The sequence below is a fragment of the Montipora foliosa genome, chromosome 1 (assembly GCF_036669935.1).
Source record: "Montipora foliosa isolate CH-2021 chromosome 1, ASM3666993v2, whole genome shotgun sequence".
NCBI classification, from domain to species: domain Eukaryota; kingdom Metazoa; phylum Cnidaria; class Anthozoa; order Scleractinia; family Acroporidae; genus Montipora; species Montipora foliosa.
Genome location: NC_090869.1, coordinates 68,412,569 through 68,432,568, shown reverse-complemented (window position 1 = coordinate 68,432,568; position 20,000 = coordinate 68,412,569). Strand labels below are relative to the sequence as shown.

The window sequence follows — 20,000 nt, the reverse complement described above, 5'->3', positions numbered from 1 at the left end:
TTGGGATTATTTCGGAGAATAGGTAAAGTGGAAATGAACTTTAATATATAGATTTAGCCAAGCTCCCGGGTTATTACTGGGTTGCCAGTATGGCAAACCCAGTTGGGGTCTGCGTTTAGTTTGTTTGTTTTATTTTTTTTATTTTATTATTTTTTTTTTCCGTGTCGGTAAAAGTCTTGCCTGTCACTTCCCTGCTAAGTGGTGTCTTTGTGCATCGAGCCTTCTGCGTGTATTTTCTTAGGATCGAGTGGGTAGTGGGAAATGCGTAGATTTCTCTGGTGGACACAGTAGAACGATTAACTTTAACCGGCAATGGCGTCGAAAGTCATGTAACGCAAATAGCGTTTTAGCAGTTTAGTGGATCTTTGGACAAAATATACCCTTATGAAGCTCAATAATGGCAAATCAATTGGATATACAGGCGGTGGAATCTTAAAAGCGACGAGCCGAAATCAAAGTGAGCAGTATTTACCTGAAGTACATGGTAATTTGACACGATTGAGTTTCTTGGCTTCACGCACGCAATGAAATAGGAAGAGGTTTTCGCCTCTAAAAGCAAATATGTTGTTTGTTTCAATAAATTTTTCGCTGGAAAAGGATTCTGTGGTATTTTGTGCCTTTGTGAATTATAATATCATGTTGTGTATTGAATTTTCAAGCTTAAGGTCGATATGGGAGAAGTTTTTTAGTATTGCTCTGTAAGCAGGAAGGGTTCACAGGCCTGTTGGCAGCGTGCTTGAGTTTCAACAAAATGAGCCCCAAAATCAATGAAAAATTGTGACGCAGATGAATAATAAAGTAGCTGCTATTTCCAAAATGATGAAATTACCTGGTGATAAATAACGTTGTACGCGTCTTGGAGAGTAAATCTTGACTTTGCATAAACAAGAGTTGGGCGATTGTGATCTTTGTTTTGACTTCGCTCATTTCATTGTCAAACTTTATAACACTTGACAGAAAACGAAACTTACAAAAACCCGGTATCTTGCCATCATTTGACACAGATGCTTCACTGTTTTCGTCTGTTTGGCGAGTAAACATGGAATTCCGGCCATGTCACTTTCGATTTTGCGATTTATTTGAACGTAGCAAAAATCTCCCAAAATGTTTGTCGCTGATCGTAAATTTTTATATTCTATATTCACGGTTCAAAAATTAATGTTGTTTTCATGTCGTAAATATTTTATTCTCGATCGACCGTCCCGGAAACTTCCTTCTGCTCTTTCTAAAAACTGTGTATCAATAGTTATTTGCTTTTGCATCAATATTTGTTTTGCGTAAAGCAAGCTAACAAAATCTGTACCTTGCTGAGTTCGCATTTGTTAGCGTTAATAGTATTTTTGGTCAGATGCTTCTGTTTAATGAGGGGTTTATTGTTTTGGTCTCCCATCCTGGCACTAACCCCTCCGGACAGGGATTAACATCAGGGAACTTTAATCATCATGGGATCCCTCGAAAACGAGTAAGATTGTCTGTTTAACTTCTAGTCTTGTGAACCCGTTGGTGGCTAAAGAGTCCAATTCTAGAGTGGCACACTTTGCCACAGGCGGGGCAGATGTAGGAGGCCTGCTGCGGCAAAGCAGGGGCAACTTCACGTTCTTTACGGCGTTGGCGTTTTTCCTCCGCTTTCTGACGCCGCTCTTTCTCAAATAGCGCCACACTCTCCTGGACTGCATGTCTCCATCTGGGTCTGTAACGTGCCAGATCTTCCCAGGTCGTCAGACCAATGTGGCACACCTTAAGGTTTGCTTTGAGATTGTCCTTGAAACGCTTTCGCTGCCCCCCTTGTGCTCTGTTGCCAGAACCCAACTCTCCGAAGAGGATCTGCTTGGGGAGGCGCGAGTCCATCAACCTGACAACATGACCACGGTCCAACGCAGTTGATTTTCGATTATCATGGTCTCGATACTGGTGCATTGTGCTTCGTCAAGGACGCTGGAATTTGTCCGTCGATCCTGCCAGGTCACACCCAGGATGCGTCTCAGGCGGCGCTGATGGTACTTTTCCAGGGCGTTAAGGTGTCTCCTATAGGTCGTCCAGGTCTCCGAGCCATATAGGAGGGACGGAAGCACGACAGCCTTGTACACAAGGAGTTTGGTGTCTTTCCTCAGACTCCTCTCCGCAAACACTCTCTCGCGAAGCCTTCCAAAGGCACCGCTTGCAGCCTTAAGGCGATGAAGAGCCTCCGCCTCGAGCTTTTGTTGAGAGGACAATGCCAAGATAGGGGAAGGTCTGGACATTCTTTAGTGTGGACCCGCTGATACTCATGGGAGAGGGCGAGGCATGCTGGCCTGGGGCAGGTTGGAAGAGGACTTCTGTCTTCTTTACGTTCACCGAGAGGCCGAGGCTCTCGTAGGCGAGCGTAAACGCATCCAGAATTGCCTGACGTTGACACTCTGAGGTGGCGCAGACGCAGTTGTCATCCGCATACTGGAGCTCAATCAGTGAGGTGGTGGAGGTCTTTGACTGTGCCTTCAGCCTTCGCAGATTAAACAGCCCTCCGTCCATTCGATAGATGATCTCTACACCGTCAGGTAATCTGTCTTGGGTCAGGTGAAAGATGGCTGAATGAAGATGGAAAAGATGGTTGGTGCGATGACACATTCTTGCTTCACGCCGGTCCGTACCTCGAAGGACTCGCCACCAGTGCCGCTTAGAACCCTGGCGGACATGCCGTCATGAAGGAGTCTCAAGGTAGAAAATGAACTTCTCCGGGCAGCCGTATTTAGCCAGGATTCTCCATAGCGCTTCTCGATTGATAGAGTCGAACGCTTTTGTGAGATCAATAAAATCCATATATAGTTGCTGACGCTGCTCCCGACATTTTTCTTGCAACTGCCGGGAAGTGAAGATCATGTCAGTTGTTCCTCTATTTGGGCGGAAGCCACATTGAGACTCTGGCAGGAGGCCATCAGCATGCGGAACTAGTATTACAAAGCTGTCAGATGCTCAGAGGGCACACTTGTGGTGAAAAGAAGTTGTGAGGGAACTTGAAAATTATCAACATGTCAACCCAGAAGGCAATGTTTCTCGCTTCTCTTTTATTTGTTATTCTTCAGCGACTGGAATGCTGTACACAATTCAGTGCCTTCTGATTTTCTGTAACACGTACCACAGGCAACCCAGTGTATGCTTCACGGAAGCATCTCGTTTATTCTTACAATAAGTTAACCTGGTTTGAGCCTGCGATGCAATCGAACCCAATACCTGGTCAGCGGTCAACTTAAAAAAAGCTGACCTCGATGAGCTCCAAGCTTGAGCCCGGGATATGGAGAGGTGATACTGGTCACATTGGCATACATGGAGGCGGGACGTACGTACGGTCGTACGGTAAAGCGTTGACCAAAGCCAAATTTTCTCCCACGGAGGGTTACCATGAGCTCACACACTTTGACTGCTTGAGTGTTAGGCCTTCATCGGAGCGAAGTGAGGAAAACGTCAGGAACAAATCTTTCCTACGGTGGTACGTTAGGCTTAATTCGTAAGGTAACACTGTTGGATCTGAAGTAGTAAGAGCGAATTGTTGTGACGAAGAGCTCTATCGAAGCTTACGCTCGAAAAGAAGGGCTACCAAAGGAAAATCGCTATGACGTCAGCTCGCTAATCTTCTTGCGGTGGTTAATTAACAATTATTCTATGAGCACTCATTGGATATGAGATGGTAAATAAGTTATGACCAGTCTCATATCCAATAAGCGCGAATGGAATTATTGTTTTATTAATTTTTTATTAAATTCTGAACTGTTTTAATTATAGAACGACAGGATGTTTTCTCAGTTTTTTACAAAACGAGCGACGTAATCAGTTTCCATGTAAGGTCATTACGGTATATGAACGGATAAACGAGAATGAGTGAGCCAGTCAGAGCAACAGATACGCAATTAGGCTTTTATAGATTGTGCTAGTAAAAGTAGCATATCATGCTACTAACAGTGCCCATTTTTTGCTCAAATTATGCTCGTTTTTCCAAATTATGCCACTTGTTCTTAAAATTATTTCTTTTGCAAAATGAGCGAAACAAGCCCAAACACCGCATCACGATCGCGTAGCAATACTTTTTTGGTGTCACAAGCTCCTCTTCTATTATATTTTGCTTTCTTTGTTTTAAGGCAACGGTGTCTGGCTATGTTTGCTGGTTCTGGTATGGTCTTTAGATGGCGTGGCTGACCCCATTTGGCAAGGTACTGTGACCAACACCATCTGGAAACTTTCTTCCCGTTATATCGTGCCAGACTGCCAATCTAGGGAGGCTCTCTCTCTGTTACCAAAGCGCGAATGCGGCTAAAACATCGAGCAAAAATGATCTCAGGCTTATCAATGTATATCGATTATGCTAGCAGTGCTACTTTTTAAAAATCAGCGAAAATTATGCTAGTTTCCTCAAATTATGCCAAAAATTATGCTAGGACAATCTACAAAAGCCTATACTCAATAACCGAAAAAAAATTTAATGATAACTCGTTTGGTGAAACGAAGTTTTCGTTTTTTATTGTCAACTTATTCAATCAATGATTGCAATTTATACTGATTTTTATCATAAGTGCACAATTAACTTTCGAATTTGCGCGGGAAATAATGATATAAAAATCCTAGATCTAAGAAAACGATCTCTGAAACTAGAAATACTAGTTCTTCGCTCCAACTTCCTGGTGGAGCCTTAGTAGAGCCGCTATGTACTGACATATATCCTTTACATGACATAACTATTTTCAAACTGATTCATACCGAGCCCACCGATTGTAAAGAATACGCTGACAACACTTACAGCCAAGGGTCTCAAATGTGGACTTTAGACTATCCAATCACAGCCTCGCCTTTGTTGGTGTTTTTCCTCCGCCGTTCCTGAGAGGGCGTACTCAAGGAAAAAAAAGTGAATTGCTTGCCAACAAAACGCAAGGCTGGCTCATATCATATAAGTGATTATTACATGTGTGGACAATACCAAGGTTATATTCTTTTCGATTTTCCGATGAACAAAAGCTAACCAACAGGCACTATATTTGAAAGGCGAATTCCCCATGCTTCATGTTTGGTATTTGTCTTACGACAGTCAATTTAAAACCGCTCTATACGTACGTAATTTGTTTAAATCAGCACTGCTTTGCTCAGTAGTACCAATTTAACTGTCTTTATATATATTATGTGACGTATAACACATTTTTTTGTTTCCTCTTTTGTAATTAGCTTTTTCTTTCATCTCAAGAGTGTAGTTCAGAGGGCGTATAATTAGTTTATCCAGTACATGTAAGTTACCCCTTCCATGTTCCTTTCTTATCAACGGTTAGTCTTATTGCGGTTGTAACGAATACGAACTGAAGAAAATAAATGAAATGAAAAAAAGCACATACTGGTATAGCCTAAGAATATGTGAAGTTGCTGAGATGAGAATACAATTGTCAGAAAACACTAAAAAATAAACAAGGCCACGCATAACCCGTAGAGGGCATTTTGCAGACATTTTTTATAGCCAAAAACTGGCATACTACCGAAAGAAATACGATTACTGTATCTCGTTGGCTCTAAACTGGGAGATATACATTTTATTATTATACAACACATTGTGACAAATATACGGTCATAGCACGCTCAATATTCGTCGTGCGTACTCAACAGATATTCTGCGATATACGTAATTTTGTGTGTCGCGGAGAAAAATTGTAGTTTTTCCAGATTTTTTTCCAATAAAAGTAGAAAATTATGCTTTGTCATCAATGTGGTGAATAATAAAACAATTATCCTGCTCAATCTTGCGGAATATCGCCTGATTTTAGCCATCTCGGCCTATGGCCTCGTCGGCTAAGCATCAGGTGATATTCTGCTCGATTTCGCAAGATAATTGTTAAAGAGACTCAATATTTTAGGCACCTTGCTTTAATAGAAATTAAGAAACTTCTTGAATAGTTTGTGACGTCTCTTTTCTTCACACTCATCCGTTTCCGGCTCAGCCGATATACCGCAGTGTTTTTTCACCTTGAATTTCTTGTTATTGATTCAGCACATACGGCTATATGTTATTATTATACATCAGACTCACTATGAAAAATTTGATTGGTCGAGAGCATTCAATCAATTCACGATAGCTTGTGAACTTGACATGATAAATGTAATATCTGCTGCAGATATTACATTATCATGTCAAGTTCAACGTCTGCCTGGTTATTAAGCCCCTTGGAGTGTTCTCCTCAGAAACAAAATGGCTGAACGCTTCGCTTCTGTTTCTGAGGATGAATTATGTGAAAAATGTATAATAAAACAATTATTGAATTCGGTTTTCGCGTGATATCATGAATTATCAAAACCTCGTGTCTGTGTTATCTGCCTCAGCCTTCGGCTTCGGCAGATAACACAGACTTCGGTTTTGATAATTCATGATATCATGCTCAATCTCATCCAATAATTGTTTAATATATTACGAAGTGTTAAGCTTAAGCTTCTGAGTGTGCTTTCTAATTGATTTTTCAATGAAATGGATTTTCGAATCGTTCAAGTAGTTCCTGGCGCCTCCTGTGTATTTGTATCCGCTGAAGAGGGTGTCTAACAAATTGATTGGGGTGTTATTTGAGTGTCTAGACTGGGGCATTTTTATCACACTTACTCATTAGTAATCCGAGAATTAAAGTACATGTAATACCGTGTTTGTTGTCACAGACTAAGAAAGGTTTCACGAACCCGTTATAGCTTCACAATTCCCTAAAGTTCTTGAAGTTCACTCCTCCTTCATACAATTTCATCCGGCAGTGAAACATGACACGCCGCGTAATATCTTTCGGAATTTACCCGATTTAATATGCCACCTTTCCGAAGCTCACTGCAACCCACGATAAGGGTTGACGCCCCGCACCCCGGCACCCCGCACCCCGCACCCCGCACCCCGCACCCCGCACCCCGCACCCCGGCACCCCGCGCCCCGGCTTTTCCATCAAACCCACCTTAAAGTAGGGAACAATAGAAAGAGGGAAATTACAGTAATGAGGCGTAGTTATTGAAGTAAGAGCGATGTGGGTACGGAGTAGCGTGATTATATTCTTTCATACTGGTAACCAGCGCCAGTGCGGCATTCATCCGGCCTTAAAAACACCGTAAATCCAAACAACAATAATTGAATATGTGCAAGTACACCGCACAGTGGTTGCCAAAGTAAACCAGTTGTATTTTTGTCGGAAACTGCGAATCTTCATCATATGCACGTAAATATTTCAATATTTGGTTTATTCTCGTGATAATACTTTTTCTTTTGTAAAATTTACATTTTTCATTTCACCATAGACAAGAGGACGCCTCCTCTACGGACACAACTGTGAGCGTCTATTAATAACCACTTTTGAAAAGCAGCAAGAGGGAAAGAAACATTGCTGAAAGGAAGCTGTAAGAACCACAGTGACATGTAGGAGTACACAAACGTTCTTGGAGGATGTTTACGACAAGAACAATAATTAGATTTTCAAAGTCACGCCTTTTCAGTCAGTAAAACAATTTCATTGCGGAATATGGTGTGTTATTTTGACTCTCAAAATTTTAGGGCTGAATCGGACGTTTCTCAACGTGAAAGGTCAAGGTTGCATTCGTGACAAACGTTTCAGACACTTCGTCAATAATTTCATAGAAAACAAAAAGAAATAATAAATAAATTCAGTAACAAAAACGTCAGGAGCTATGACCACAGATACTACAGGTTTTGAATTAAGAGAGGAGTTTATGTTATTGGAAACTAAGAGTAATAAAGACAGAACAGAAAAACAAAGAAAGAAGAAGACAAAACGTAAATCAGATTATTATCCGTTATTTAGGCTGCTTTGAATCTTGGATTTCCCCCTGAATGTCATTAAAACTTAACCTTTGTTACCTATACCCACTCGTTGTCGCTATGTACGGATCGCGGGAATTGGCTTAACTTTTCCGAGCTGTTTCGCGTCCAATAAAACTGATATCAAAGTATAATCCAGTAATCAGTGAGTCAATGTCCGGCTACCAGCAAATTTGCCAGCATGTCATTGGAGTCGCTTGCCCTTGATAGGTCGTCGACGACTATAACAAGTTACATCCGTTAATTTAAACGATTTAACGTCTGATGTCTGTCTGGAGCCGGTTGTAAAGGCCGATCACCTCCACATCGTGGTCAGGGGTAAGTGTGTTTCGACCTGTTAACGCTTAGAAATGAGAATTTTGATGACTCTGGCCTCCCTCGCAGAGTTAATACCGTGACAGCATCTCAGAAAACGGTTTACTGATGCTTGTACATACCAGTTAGCATCTCGTTTGAAGAGGAATTTTGCGGCCCATTTTTTTACACGTGCTTAGTTGGACGTTCCTTTTGTGCTAGCTTGATCGAAGAGATATCGAACATGTTGGAGACGGAAAAGGCTTTAGCGGGACTTCCGAGTTCGGATAAAAAGAGAATCCGGCGTAAGTGATTATCACACGGCAGCTATTGGAATGTGATTTTCCTGCGCTAATTACCGTATTTATTTTTGTTTTTCTTTTCATCGGTGATATAGCTTAAACGTCTGTTTTGATTAATCAAATGCGTCAGTTGATGACATTTTTGAAAGGATCTGACCACAAATTGCCGGACCAAATTTCTTGTTGCTTCCATTGATTCCGGTTAAGTCGTCGTATTTAGCATTCAAAATTGAAAACAATTTCAAGAAACATAAGCCGAGAAATGCTCGATTATCTACTGAATCGTCAAAACGATTTCAAGTATCCTAATTGCTTTCATTTTATGCTCTTTTAATGGTTACAATTGCAGTTGAATAAACATAGTAACAATGTTGTGTCTGGTTATAAAGTGCTTCAATGCCAGTAAGATAACTCACAGACAAACTAACCTCGGGCAAGTATTCAAGGAATCCTGTGGACGCTGTTTAGGCGTCATCGTGCCGCAGACAAGTGAGAACTAAGAGGACGAACAAATGCGTTAAAAGTACTGAACAAAGCCGTTTTAACACGGTCACGCAGCAAGCCAAAGTATGATGTCATCTGTGGTAATGAGATACATATATTAGTTTCCTGACTGCAATCGCCTGGTCGATCGGTGGACATAATTGATCATTTCCAGTGACGTATCGAGGAGGCTTTACTTAAGAGGAGAATTGTGGGCACGGATATTTCGCGAACAAACACATCACAATCAAAGCCATGGAACACAAGCGAAGCTGCATACTGAGTTTTCTTGTGGCGGCGAGTTTGATAACCAGAACTTTAACATCTCCTGTGGCGAAAAGACACAGAGCAGCGTTTGACGAAATAGCCAGGGTGAACGGACAGTACGGTAAGAAATCTTATACTTTTTGAGAATATGATGAAAATCTTTTGCAACAAAAGTTCCGATTCATTGGCGTGCACCTTTGTCTCCTTTGCCAAATTAAGGGCAGGATGATCTTACTGTGGGACATGGGCTGGAACACTGCCTTGCACATGCATACGATTCATTTTCTCGTTTGAGCTATTTTGATGGATAATTAGTCCACAAACTGAAGATCTAGATGCCAAACACAGATTCACAGTTCCTAATAGAAAAAGCGCGTAACATGTGCGCAGTTCGTAGTCTTCTGTGAGAAGGTAACATTAATTCTTATTATTTCCCAATAAAACAAACAACTGTTTCATTTTAAGTGCTCTGTTCACAACCATCAACAAAATTTTCAGTGTTTCCTTGGTCAGTTGGGGGAAAGTAACCTGAGGTCCACGTCTCCGGAGAGATAACACGTATTGTCGTTTCGCCATTTTTAAGCCGGGAATGAGCTTCGGTGTCAATTAAGCTAACTGTCTGCACCGATATGATGTTTTTTTAAAACAAAGAAGTCATTTAACTTTTAATCCAAGTCTGGATTACGTTACGTTATTACAGCTTAACTGGTCCGCTGACTACATAAAGAAATATTTTGGAACAAAATGATCGCTAAATTTTCAAGTTTTCATGGGCTTTAAATTCAAACACGCAGTGGAAAATATCACCACATTATAGACGTTTGGTGGCCTTGGTAGTTGTGAATGCTGAGTTGTCTACGCTATTTGGGAACAACGTGACCCACAATTGCCAAAGTGATAAATCAAAGCAACAGAGGATCTGAATAAAAAACCCAACAGTCTACCTGGAGGTCAATATATCAGAATTACAGGATTGCTACCGTGATTTAAATGCCAATAACCTGGACACAAGTAGTTCCATTTCTCTTGATGTTGTTTCACTAAAATGTGGATAGATCGTTACAAAGTCTAACTTGAGGTTTGCGAGTCCAAGGCGCCGTAACACGCAAAACTTCGTAAGTTTCAAACTCTTTTCTCGAGAAGGTTAACTGGTTAAGTGCAATTTAATGTCTCGTTTTAAGACAATTTATCTAGAATGGTGCCAAAGCCAAGATTTAAAAAAAGTAAAATATAAATATGTTTAGAAATTTGCGAGATCCGTTTTTTGTATAAGAAGGTTTTAATAAGCAGTTAAAAGCCTTGCAAAAAAAAATCAAACGTCAAGTAACGCGTACGTACCGTATCATCAGACAGATATTTTGCTGAACAACTGATTGAGTAGAAAGACAAAATGGAGGAGTAATGCTCCTCACTATTTGAGGTCACTTGAAAACCGATACCATTAAGTGAAGACATGTACTCTGCGTGCATCTTGTCGCAATTGAAGGAGCTGTTTCCAGTACGAATTTCCGTTTAATAAACTTGTAACTACAGTTTTGAGTCCAATAATTCACCCAAATATGATGGCGCCCTTTATGAACATAGCATGGCATTTTTCCAAGACGTGCAAAGTGCACCTTTTCAAAGGTATGTCCTTTGAATCATCAGACACGAGTCCTAAAAGCTCAATAATCTTTTGCAAAGAGAAATCCCATGAATTGTCTCTTAAATACTCTCCGCCTTGTATCCACGAACTTCCCCTTTATCCATGCGCTTCATTTGGTCTTTTTTTTACACTTTGACTACAAACGAAAGGCGTTCGGGGACTGTTAAGATGGATAAATTATGGGCATGTAAAAATAGAAGTGTTCTATCGTTCCGTGAAACCACTTCATGGCTTCAATAAGCCCGGTATACACGGAATATAGAGTTAAGTTAGTCCAACCAAAACTAGTTTTTGCGACCAAGGGATAGAACGATTTGGCCAAAAGAATTCAGCCTTTTTGGTCCTTGGCTTTCTTATATAGGGGGTACTTTCTGATTCAGGACCCTGGAGTGGTGAAAAGTGCTATCCAGGGATTTTCTCCGCGGTTGTTGTTATAACATGTCATTTGTGTGCCTTCTGCAATGTCGGTACCATCTTCTTGAGGCTGTATTGTTACTTTCAAATGCTTAAGGCAAACACTGATTTCGTTCATTTGAATCAACTGGAAAGATCTTTTTCATGGAGAGCATACCGAATTAGAAGAGAAAAATACCTCTCGTGTGCGTCATAAGGGAACCAATTCAAGAGCCCTTAAAAGGTTTGTCGTGTGATTTTAGAGAAAACAAAAACTCTTGAACAATCCCTAATCTGTAAATTGATCATATCGTAAACAGATTACTCCTTTCAGCTCACAACACCCTCTTAATTTCTTTCTGATTGATAAATATTTGTTTACCCAAACATTGACCAACTCTGTATCAAATACACGAGGCGTTCTCTCCAGAATGCTAAATGTTCACTGCATGCAAAGAAACATTATTTGGCCGAAAAAGAAATTAACCACGATGAAACGAAGTCACGAAAAATTGGTACCATGGTTAAGGTTTGTAACAAAAGGCGAACCCTGTTTAAAGAGAAAATTATCGGGGTAAGTGCCCACCCAATGAGCGATCACGCGATCATACGCTGCCTCAGTTTTTGTGTCTTTTGGGATAAACGGCACTCGCTTCTCGACTGGCCTTCTTTACAACTCGTTTAGTCTCGCATACTCGTGCAACTCTGAAAAGTTAGAACGGAGTTACAATTAATGAAAACGGTTACATTGTATCTTCGTAAGGCTTTATCACGACCTGAAAATAACACCGTTAGTGTTAAGTTATCCTCCGACCTAGAGCTATTTTTGGAAACAAAAAAATCAAACGTCAAAGAACATCATCCCCACCAAAACGCACTGAGGTTGGAAAACGCCCTTATGGTGGAGGTAGACTCGTAGCTCAGGTGGGTGCAGTTCGAGACAACAAAACCACACTGCCCTTTTCTGGTCATAAATTTCTTCAAGTCATGTCAATGTTTCCCTCTTGCTTGCAGAAAAATATCAGAATGGAAGACAGTGGCAAGTGGATATGAAAATTCCGAGGAGAAATGTAGGGGTGACAAACAAGGTCTTGGCGCCCATAAGAGACAAAAACAGTCTGTGGCCGCGTGGAGTGATTCCTTACACCATAGCCTACAGTATTCGTAAGTCTTTCCTTCAGGGCCTTGTTTCTGGGACTTCCCGAAAATGTTTCAGCCGAAAAAGCCACGAAGAAAACGTCTAGTATCCGCCATTAAATCGAAAGAGCTTTGAACCGGTGATCAAAGTACAAGCGCAGGAAAAGTCAAGTTCAAACGTCAAACTTCTCTTTGGCCTAAATCAAATGATTAAGCTCACTTCGGGTCTGTTTGTAGCCATAGCTCTAGGGAAAGCTAAAATAGAGAAAATGCCAGAATAGGATAAGAGGTCTTTTATGCATGGTCTTTTACTTGTCCGATAGTATGTCCGATAAATTGCAAAATATGATGCGTCCTTCTTTCTATAAACGTCACAAAGTGTCCTCCTAAATCCTACGAACTCCTTGTGTTACTGACAAACAGAAAAAAGAAATGAAATATCCAAAATTTCAGATGCTAGGAAAATGTGTAGCGCATGCAATGGCATGGTCATAGCGGGATTTAAGACTAGGTTATTTAACAGCAATCTGCTTGTTGGATCCACTTATCCAGAAGTCCATCAACCAGAAGTGTCGCTCTTTCTCATTTGACCTTGGCCTATCAGTTTACGGTATTATCTAAATTTAGAATACGGGTTCAGCCAAATTAGTCAAATAGACTATTTTCGAATTCTCATGGCTGGACTGGTTCTAGCATGAAATGGAGGCTAATGCGGGCAAATTAATTTGCATTTGAAAAGATTTGCCCGCATTAGCCTCCATTTCATGCTAGATCCAGTCCAGCCGTGAGAATTCGAAAATGGTCTATTATGGCCAGTGAGAGTGGGCCTGGTGACCACAACGCATATGATTGGCCTACAACTAAGAAGCATGGATGGTGCATGCAAGGAACAAAATACCCCCACCATTTTTCTCTCAAAAAAAATCTAGCCACAGCCGTTCTAAAAATAGACAATAGCTAAGAGCGTTGATCTATCACTTTGCGGTCTCGCCCCAGCACAGTCACAAATGGATTTAAGTTTAGATACACTCTGCGCGCGGAACAAACGAAGGGCCGCCAGATTTAACCAATCAGAAGCCATGTCACGGGTGACAGCTTCTGCCATATTTTTTCGAGGGACATGACAACTGATTTCCGCGGGAACGGGTATTCATTTGTGACTGTGCTAGGGACCCCACCCATGCCATAACAACACTCTTATCGAATTCACTCTTGACAATACTGTAAACTGACGGTCCTCGTTCCATCGCAGGTGCATCGCATCTGGGTTTTGAATTTCTGACTTATCTTAAAAGAGACTGCCTCAAGCAACATGCCAAAACCGACGCCTGCGGCGCCATCTTGTTCGACCATTCTTGCACTAAAGCGTCGTATAGACAATCAAAATGTGGGCAAAAGAGAGGAACCTGCTTCGATATTATGCGGAAGAACTTTACAACATTGCCGTATTGCTTTCCACTCTCTTCGAACTCTTACGCTGAGGTCTGAAAGTGGTCCTAAGAATATGGCTGCCGTGATTTTGCTTCTCTTCAAACAATTGATGCTCAATCCAGTCTCTTTTTTTTCTGAGATTGTTAGGATTTCGGGAACATTTTGTGACGTCTACAAAAGGTGCGGCGCAAATCTCACCACGTCTTGATCTCGTGAAACCCATGTTCAACAAGGACTACACATTACCATGATGCAGGGTTAGGTTAACAAAAACTGGAAGTTTCTTTGTTTTTGTTACAGCGGAGACAAGCAAAATTCGTCAGTTGCTGAAAGATGCCATGGAGGAATGGGAGAAATACACTTGTATTAGATTCGAAAAAAGAGTAAACCAGTCGGATTACGTCGAGTTTTACTACGGAGAAGGGTAGTGAATCTTATTTTTTGTTTTTAAACATCGTTATCGAAATGTCACAAAAGAGATAATATTACGGGTCAGGAACCCATGTGAACTATATCCTTGGGTCAACCTTTGCGCATATCTTTCTATTTTTAGAACTAACCATTCAGCAGGAGATTCACATCAGTTTACATCAATTTGCATCTTTTGCATCCACCTTAATTCTGATTGGCCATTCTAAACAGTGCGTGCAGAGCCGAAGAACTCGTGGCATTATAAACATAGAAAGATAGGTTCAAAGTTTGACTCATAGAGTTTGTATGTGAGAGGCAAGCTCCTACTCGTGGGCTTCTGTGCTGGTGCTTTGCTGAATCATGAAGTTTAAAGATTGAAAAATCAATTTGAACTGGTTACCGTTAATCCTCTATTTGAGCTTCCCGGGGGTTTATTTATTTCTAGCTCATTTGAGGGAGAGGGGGCGCTTTGTAGAGAGGAGTCTCTTACTTGAGATGGGAGGGGCTTAATAGAGGAGTGACGGTATTCCTCGGTGCTCGTCAATTTTCCTTTATGTTTGATGATCAATTTGTTTTGTGATTAATTGACGAATTTCTCATTGTGACCTGACGAACAGTAATTTTTATTTTATTTTGTTGAATCAAGGTGCAATTCTGATGTGGGACGAGTAGGTGGCAGACAGACAACGTCTCTAGGTCGAGGCTGCGCGCACCATGGAATTGTGGTTCATGAATTGGGTCATTTGGTCGGGTTTTGGCACGAGCAAAACCGGCCTGACAGAGATAATTACATAAAAATTAACATGGAGAATATTATACCTAGTAAGTAAAGCCTTTTATGCAAGCCAATCAAATTAATCTTTAATTTTTCGTTCCCTATGTCGCATTATTGATCAACTCTCTGTAATTGGTGACTGCAAATTTCTGAGACAGGACCTCCGTTTTGTCATCTCCATCTGAGAAAGCAAGAAAGTCTTAAAAAAACCCCTGATATTTGATAAAGATATCCCGTATATGATGCTCTCACTGAGCAGATCTGAGTCAGAGGGACAATTTCGCAAGCAATTTAGGATTAGTAAAGGCACATTAGGAAAGTCACGCTAGATATTTTGATCGAACGTGCCGCGAAAACGGAAATACAAACTCGAGAACTCTTAACGTATTGACGCATTTACCAGGGTAGCACAAATGTCAACGTGAGGGCTTCATTGCGTTTGTATTTCTCACATGTGGATGCAAAACACGTGCGTAAGACAAACACAAATACCTTCACGCCTTAATTGAGATGGCTGCCTCGGTTGCTAACACGGTAAAAGACTACAACTGCGCATTTGTCCATGCTTGCGTTTGCGTACTACGCGCGAAATTCGTTTGCACTTTAAGTTGTATTGATGCCCAAAGATTAAACTGGAGGATTCGGTTCGTAAACTATCGATCTACATTCTTCAGTTCAGTATTAGAAGTGCAGTTTCATGTATCCCCAATATATCATCTCTTCAATTCTATGGTTGCTTTACAGCGTTTAACTTGAGCAAAACTGATGTGTCTAATGATGAGTATTTGCTTTTAGGATTCAAGTTTGCATTTGATCGCTATAGCCACCGAAAAATTAACAGTTTGGGAGTAGAGTATGATTACAAGTCCATCATGCATTACGGCGCACGAGCGTTCTCCAAAAACGGGAAACCCACCTTAGTAGCACGTGACTCTTCTTTGAAGAAGTTTGGAAATACACATTTAAGTCTTTTGGATATCAGACAGACAAAGCTGTTATACAACTGCCCAGGTTGGTACTTTTGAATGTTGTTCCTTAAAATTGTACCACGAATATAACTGACTATTGCAAGGAAAAGAAAGGAAAGGAACTTTATGTAAGTGTCTCGTCGTTCTGGCGCTGGAGCACCTATTGGGGACACTGTAAACTGAAATCAACAAATTAACGCAAATCAAACGGGATAGATATCATTGTTCCTTGTCAAATTCGAGAGGAAAAACAAACAAGGTGTCACCATGTACTGTTTATCGAACGCACTAAGTAAACGGCCGGAGTAAGATTTTTAACTCTCGCAATTTGTCGTTGAACACATCATTTAATTTCATGAGCGGGTCGTACCGTGGAGCACAGCGTAGTTTTTGCCCAGATTTTCCTAGCCATTTTGTAAGACTAATTCTGGTTGGGAATTCATGAATATTTTATGATTCTCTTTACTCTGCTCTTGAACGGAATCAACAGACCAAAAATATAACACGGTTTGTTCTGTTTGAACTCTTTAGACAGCCAACCAAGAGGGGGTTTTCAACTGCCCTCCAAGTGGCACCCGTTTACGAAATATGTATTCTTTTTGGAAAACCTTGGACGTTAGTCCTCGTAAGCCGAAAACGAAATAGACAGAATAGTTTCAAAAGAATACATCCTTCATCAATAAAGCTCAGTCGACATTCAATCTCGTGGTTTTTACCTTTAGATTACCCAGACTTCCCTGAGGATTTTGTTTGGAAGAACGATGGACCCATGGGTGGAGATAAAATATGCTTACAAATTGATCATCCTAAATCAATAAGTTGGCATGACAATTACCTCTGTTACCGCAAAGACAAGAAAGATCTTGAACTTAGGTAAGGACAGATTCGGTTTTGTTTACCCATAGTTGTTTACTGTAATATTACGCATTTCCTCTTTGCATTAAGCCAGACGACCACCTGCACTATGGACTACGAACAGTGTGTTCTTAAAATATACGAATGAAGAGATAAGTTTCTAAAGAAACTGATGCTGCTCCCATTCGCTTTGATGAAGGGCTAACGCTCGAAACTTCAGCTCGCAAATCTCTCACATTCGTTGGTTAAGTCACTTTTCCAACTCACTAAATTTTTGTGGTCTAAATAGGCAGGCAGGCACGACATCCTCAATATATTCATTCAAAGAAACTGTATCCATGAAAAGAAATAAAGCAACATATTCCTGAAGAAATCCCCGTGACATCAATTTTTTATGTCGAATTTCGGACTTTCATAGAAACAACAAATCTTGCTCTCATTTGCTGTACCGTTTTGGTTTTGCAGCTTGTGATCACATGGTACAAAAACCGCCAAACTGGAACGCAAATTACCCACTGGAACTTCTAAAACAAAACAAAGCAAAGGATTAAGTTAAGTTGCTTTCTTTTAGATGTTCTAGTGCGCAATTTGCGTTTCAGTATGGCAGTTTTTGTACCATGTAATCACTAAGCTGCAAAAGGCCCATTACATTACAACTCTGGGTGTTAGTCCACTAGCTGTTTTAAGCCACTGACTAAGCCTGCGAGTGAATGGGATACAACTTTATTCATCAACATTGTCTTGTTGCAAGGTGGTCATCAAGAGGTCCATTGAACGGCAAAAGATGTATCCACATTGATGTTCCAACTAAACGTAACCAGGAAGCATGGAACCAAACATATCTGTGTTGGCCGCGTGACGGAAATTATAAATTCAAGTGGTTGACGCATGTGCCAAGTCACGATAAAGAAGGCAGTTGTTTGAAATGGACAGAGCCACACGACCCAACATGGAATGACTCTAGCTATTACTTGTGTGGAACTAAGGAACAGAAGCCAATACGTAGGTTACTATAAAATGAAATCCCCTTCCACTGACCGTGGTAATAATTGTGTTTATCCTCACCAACAACCCTCCCATTTGCAATTTTTTTAACGGCAGCTGATCGAACGTGAAGTTACGTGTCCACAAAAGAATTCTGGATCGCGTTGCATGTCATTTTGAAAAATTCGAATGCCCCATCTCAGCGAAAATAGCGTATTTTATTTCGTTTCAAGTGTTTCAAAAGCTCACAGTTTCAACAACCTCGCGTGATATGAAGTTATTCGTCCATTTTCCTGGATAATAGACGTTTATATTTTTTGTGGGTAGTTTACTGTGAGTGCAATGAATGCAATACCCATATTGTCATCGGGGTTGTCTGAGTGAGTGAGTCACTTAACGATTGATGTCCATTGTACAGTTATTCTGTTTGCGGTCCATTAGTCGCCTCTTTTTACTTTGCAAGAGCAATGCCTCAACAATAGCTTTGACACTGGTGGCATTCTTGTCAAGAGGGCTTGTGGGTTTTGTGAGTCAACACCTGCCTAGCCTAAATGCACCGTTTGGGGATTTCATCGCCATTCGTCCCAATACAGGTATAAAAGAAGATTCGAAAAAAGCCTTTAACATCCAAATACGAAAAAAGTATCTATAGCCAAAAAAAAGGGAAAAAGAAGATCTCTTTATCACGGGGATTTTGTGGTGGTCTCCCTTCCGAGTATTAACCCCGCCCGAACGGACTTTACTTAAATAGATACTTTTACATCAATTTATACGTAATCTGTTATGTAAACGCTAACACGAAGACGTTAAAATAATAATAAAACAGGTAATCAGGCCTCACAGGCTTTGTGAGTCAACAAACGTGAAAAGAGAATTACAGAAAAGAGTTGAACACCCAGATACAAAATAGAAATCAAGTATAAAAAGATGAGATATCTTCGTCATGAAGATTTTCTAATGGTTTCCCATCTAAGTACCAACCCAATCCGATAGGGCTTACGACAGTGAAAACATCAAACTGTTCGTAATCGGAACGCAAAAACGACAACAAAATTGGATAACACAATAAACAGTAAAAGAAAATTAATTTTGCAAAAATAATTTCTACACAACACCAGCCTACTGAACCACCCACGTGTACGCAGTGCGTGCCTATTTTTTCTTTTTCTTTTTCTTTTTTTTTTTTTTTTTTTTTTTTTTGCAAATGACGGCTGCTAATCGGAATCATGAGAGAGGTCTGAGCCAATCAAAACTGAGAAATACTTTGAATGAATAAATATTTTTTGTTTTCATTAGATGGTAACTGGACCCGATGGAGTCGATGGAGTGGATGCAGCCGAAGATGTGGTGGCGGAGTCCAGACACGCTCTCGTACTTGCACAAATCCGCAACCGTCTTTTGGAGGTTCTTATTGTGAAGGGAGATCATCAGAACGGAGGCCCTGCAACTCACAGGAATGTGCTGGTGAGATCGCTTCCACATCTTTTGGGCTGCTTGTGAACCTTAGCCACTCTGAAATTCTTACCTTGAAAATATCAAGGGCGACTGAATGCTTACAATTCCCTCTCAATACATGAACACTATGAACACTATTGAAACACAACACACAAATGACTTATTTGCCACGTATTTTAGTCTTGTTGCTTTAGGCGTCGTCTTCGATCCATTACCGCATCGACTCACGGCAACATGACATCTATTTGTTGCTCTTAACGCAACTGACAATTTATCTACACATAGAAACGGTGGCCGTGTTTGTGCACAACTTTAAAACCCTATCAAAAAGCCCGGTTTTTCCACAGGGCCTATGATCACCAGTGGGAAAGCAAAAATGTTATGTCGTTTCCTCTTGTAATTTTCATCGCCTTTTTTGGGTAGCTCGATCAAGATCAACAACTCGTGGCAATTTGCAGGCAAGAAACGATCGTACACGTTTTTACACGTAAAAGTCTAGAGCAAAATCTAAACATGATTCACTTTAGATCATATCCACATGTATTTGCGCTATATAAGTAATAAATTATTAATTATTATTTATTGCTTATAGAATGGCCAATCTTCCCTGATGATTTCAGTTTTGGTCCTAAAGTTCGACCGAACGCAGATGAGATCTGCGTTAGGATCTTTGAACGACTAGATTATTTCACGTGGAAAAATTACTTATTCTGCACACCTGGAGACAAGCGACAATTGGGAATGCGCTGGTCGGATGCCCCTCCAGGGAAATTCTTGGAAGAATATGAATGTACGC

The 20,000-nt window shown here is 40.7% G+C and overlaps 1 protein-coding gene across 2 annotated transcripts in view; it reads left to right on the top strand.

The window, feature by feature from the left end:
• Positions 1-8,977: 8,977 nt before the first annotated feature.
• The window catches only part of LOC138006568 (tolloid-like protein 1), a 26,379-nt gene continuing 15,356 nt past the window's right edge, over positions 8,978-20,000 (top strand). Inside the window, exons 1-9 of one of the 2 annotated variants that reach the window (XM_068852986.1) lie at positions 8,978-9,271; positions 12,203-12,352; positions 14,057-14,180; positions 14,814-14,989; positions 15,738-15,953; positions 16,633-16,783; positions 17,517-17,767; positions 19,046-19,213; positions 19,797-20,000. The exon at positions 19,797-20,000 is cut by the window's right edge and continues 94 nt beyond it. In XM_068852986.1, the coding sequence (XP_068709087.1) occupies positions 9,139-9,271; positions 12,203-12,352; positions 14,057-14,180; positions 14,814-14,989; positions 15,738-15,953; positions 16,633-16,783; positions 17,517-17,767; positions 19,046-19,213; positions 19,797-20,000 (1,573 nt within the window). In that variant the 5' untranslated portion in view covers positions 8,978-9,138. The remainder of the gene's footprint in view (positions 9,272-12,202; positions 12,353-14,056; positions 14,181-14,813; positions 14,990-15,737; positions 15,954-16,632; positions 16,784-17,516; positions 17,768-19,045; positions 19,214-19,796) is intronic. The other variant, XM_068852994.1, reaches the window with a different exon arrangement.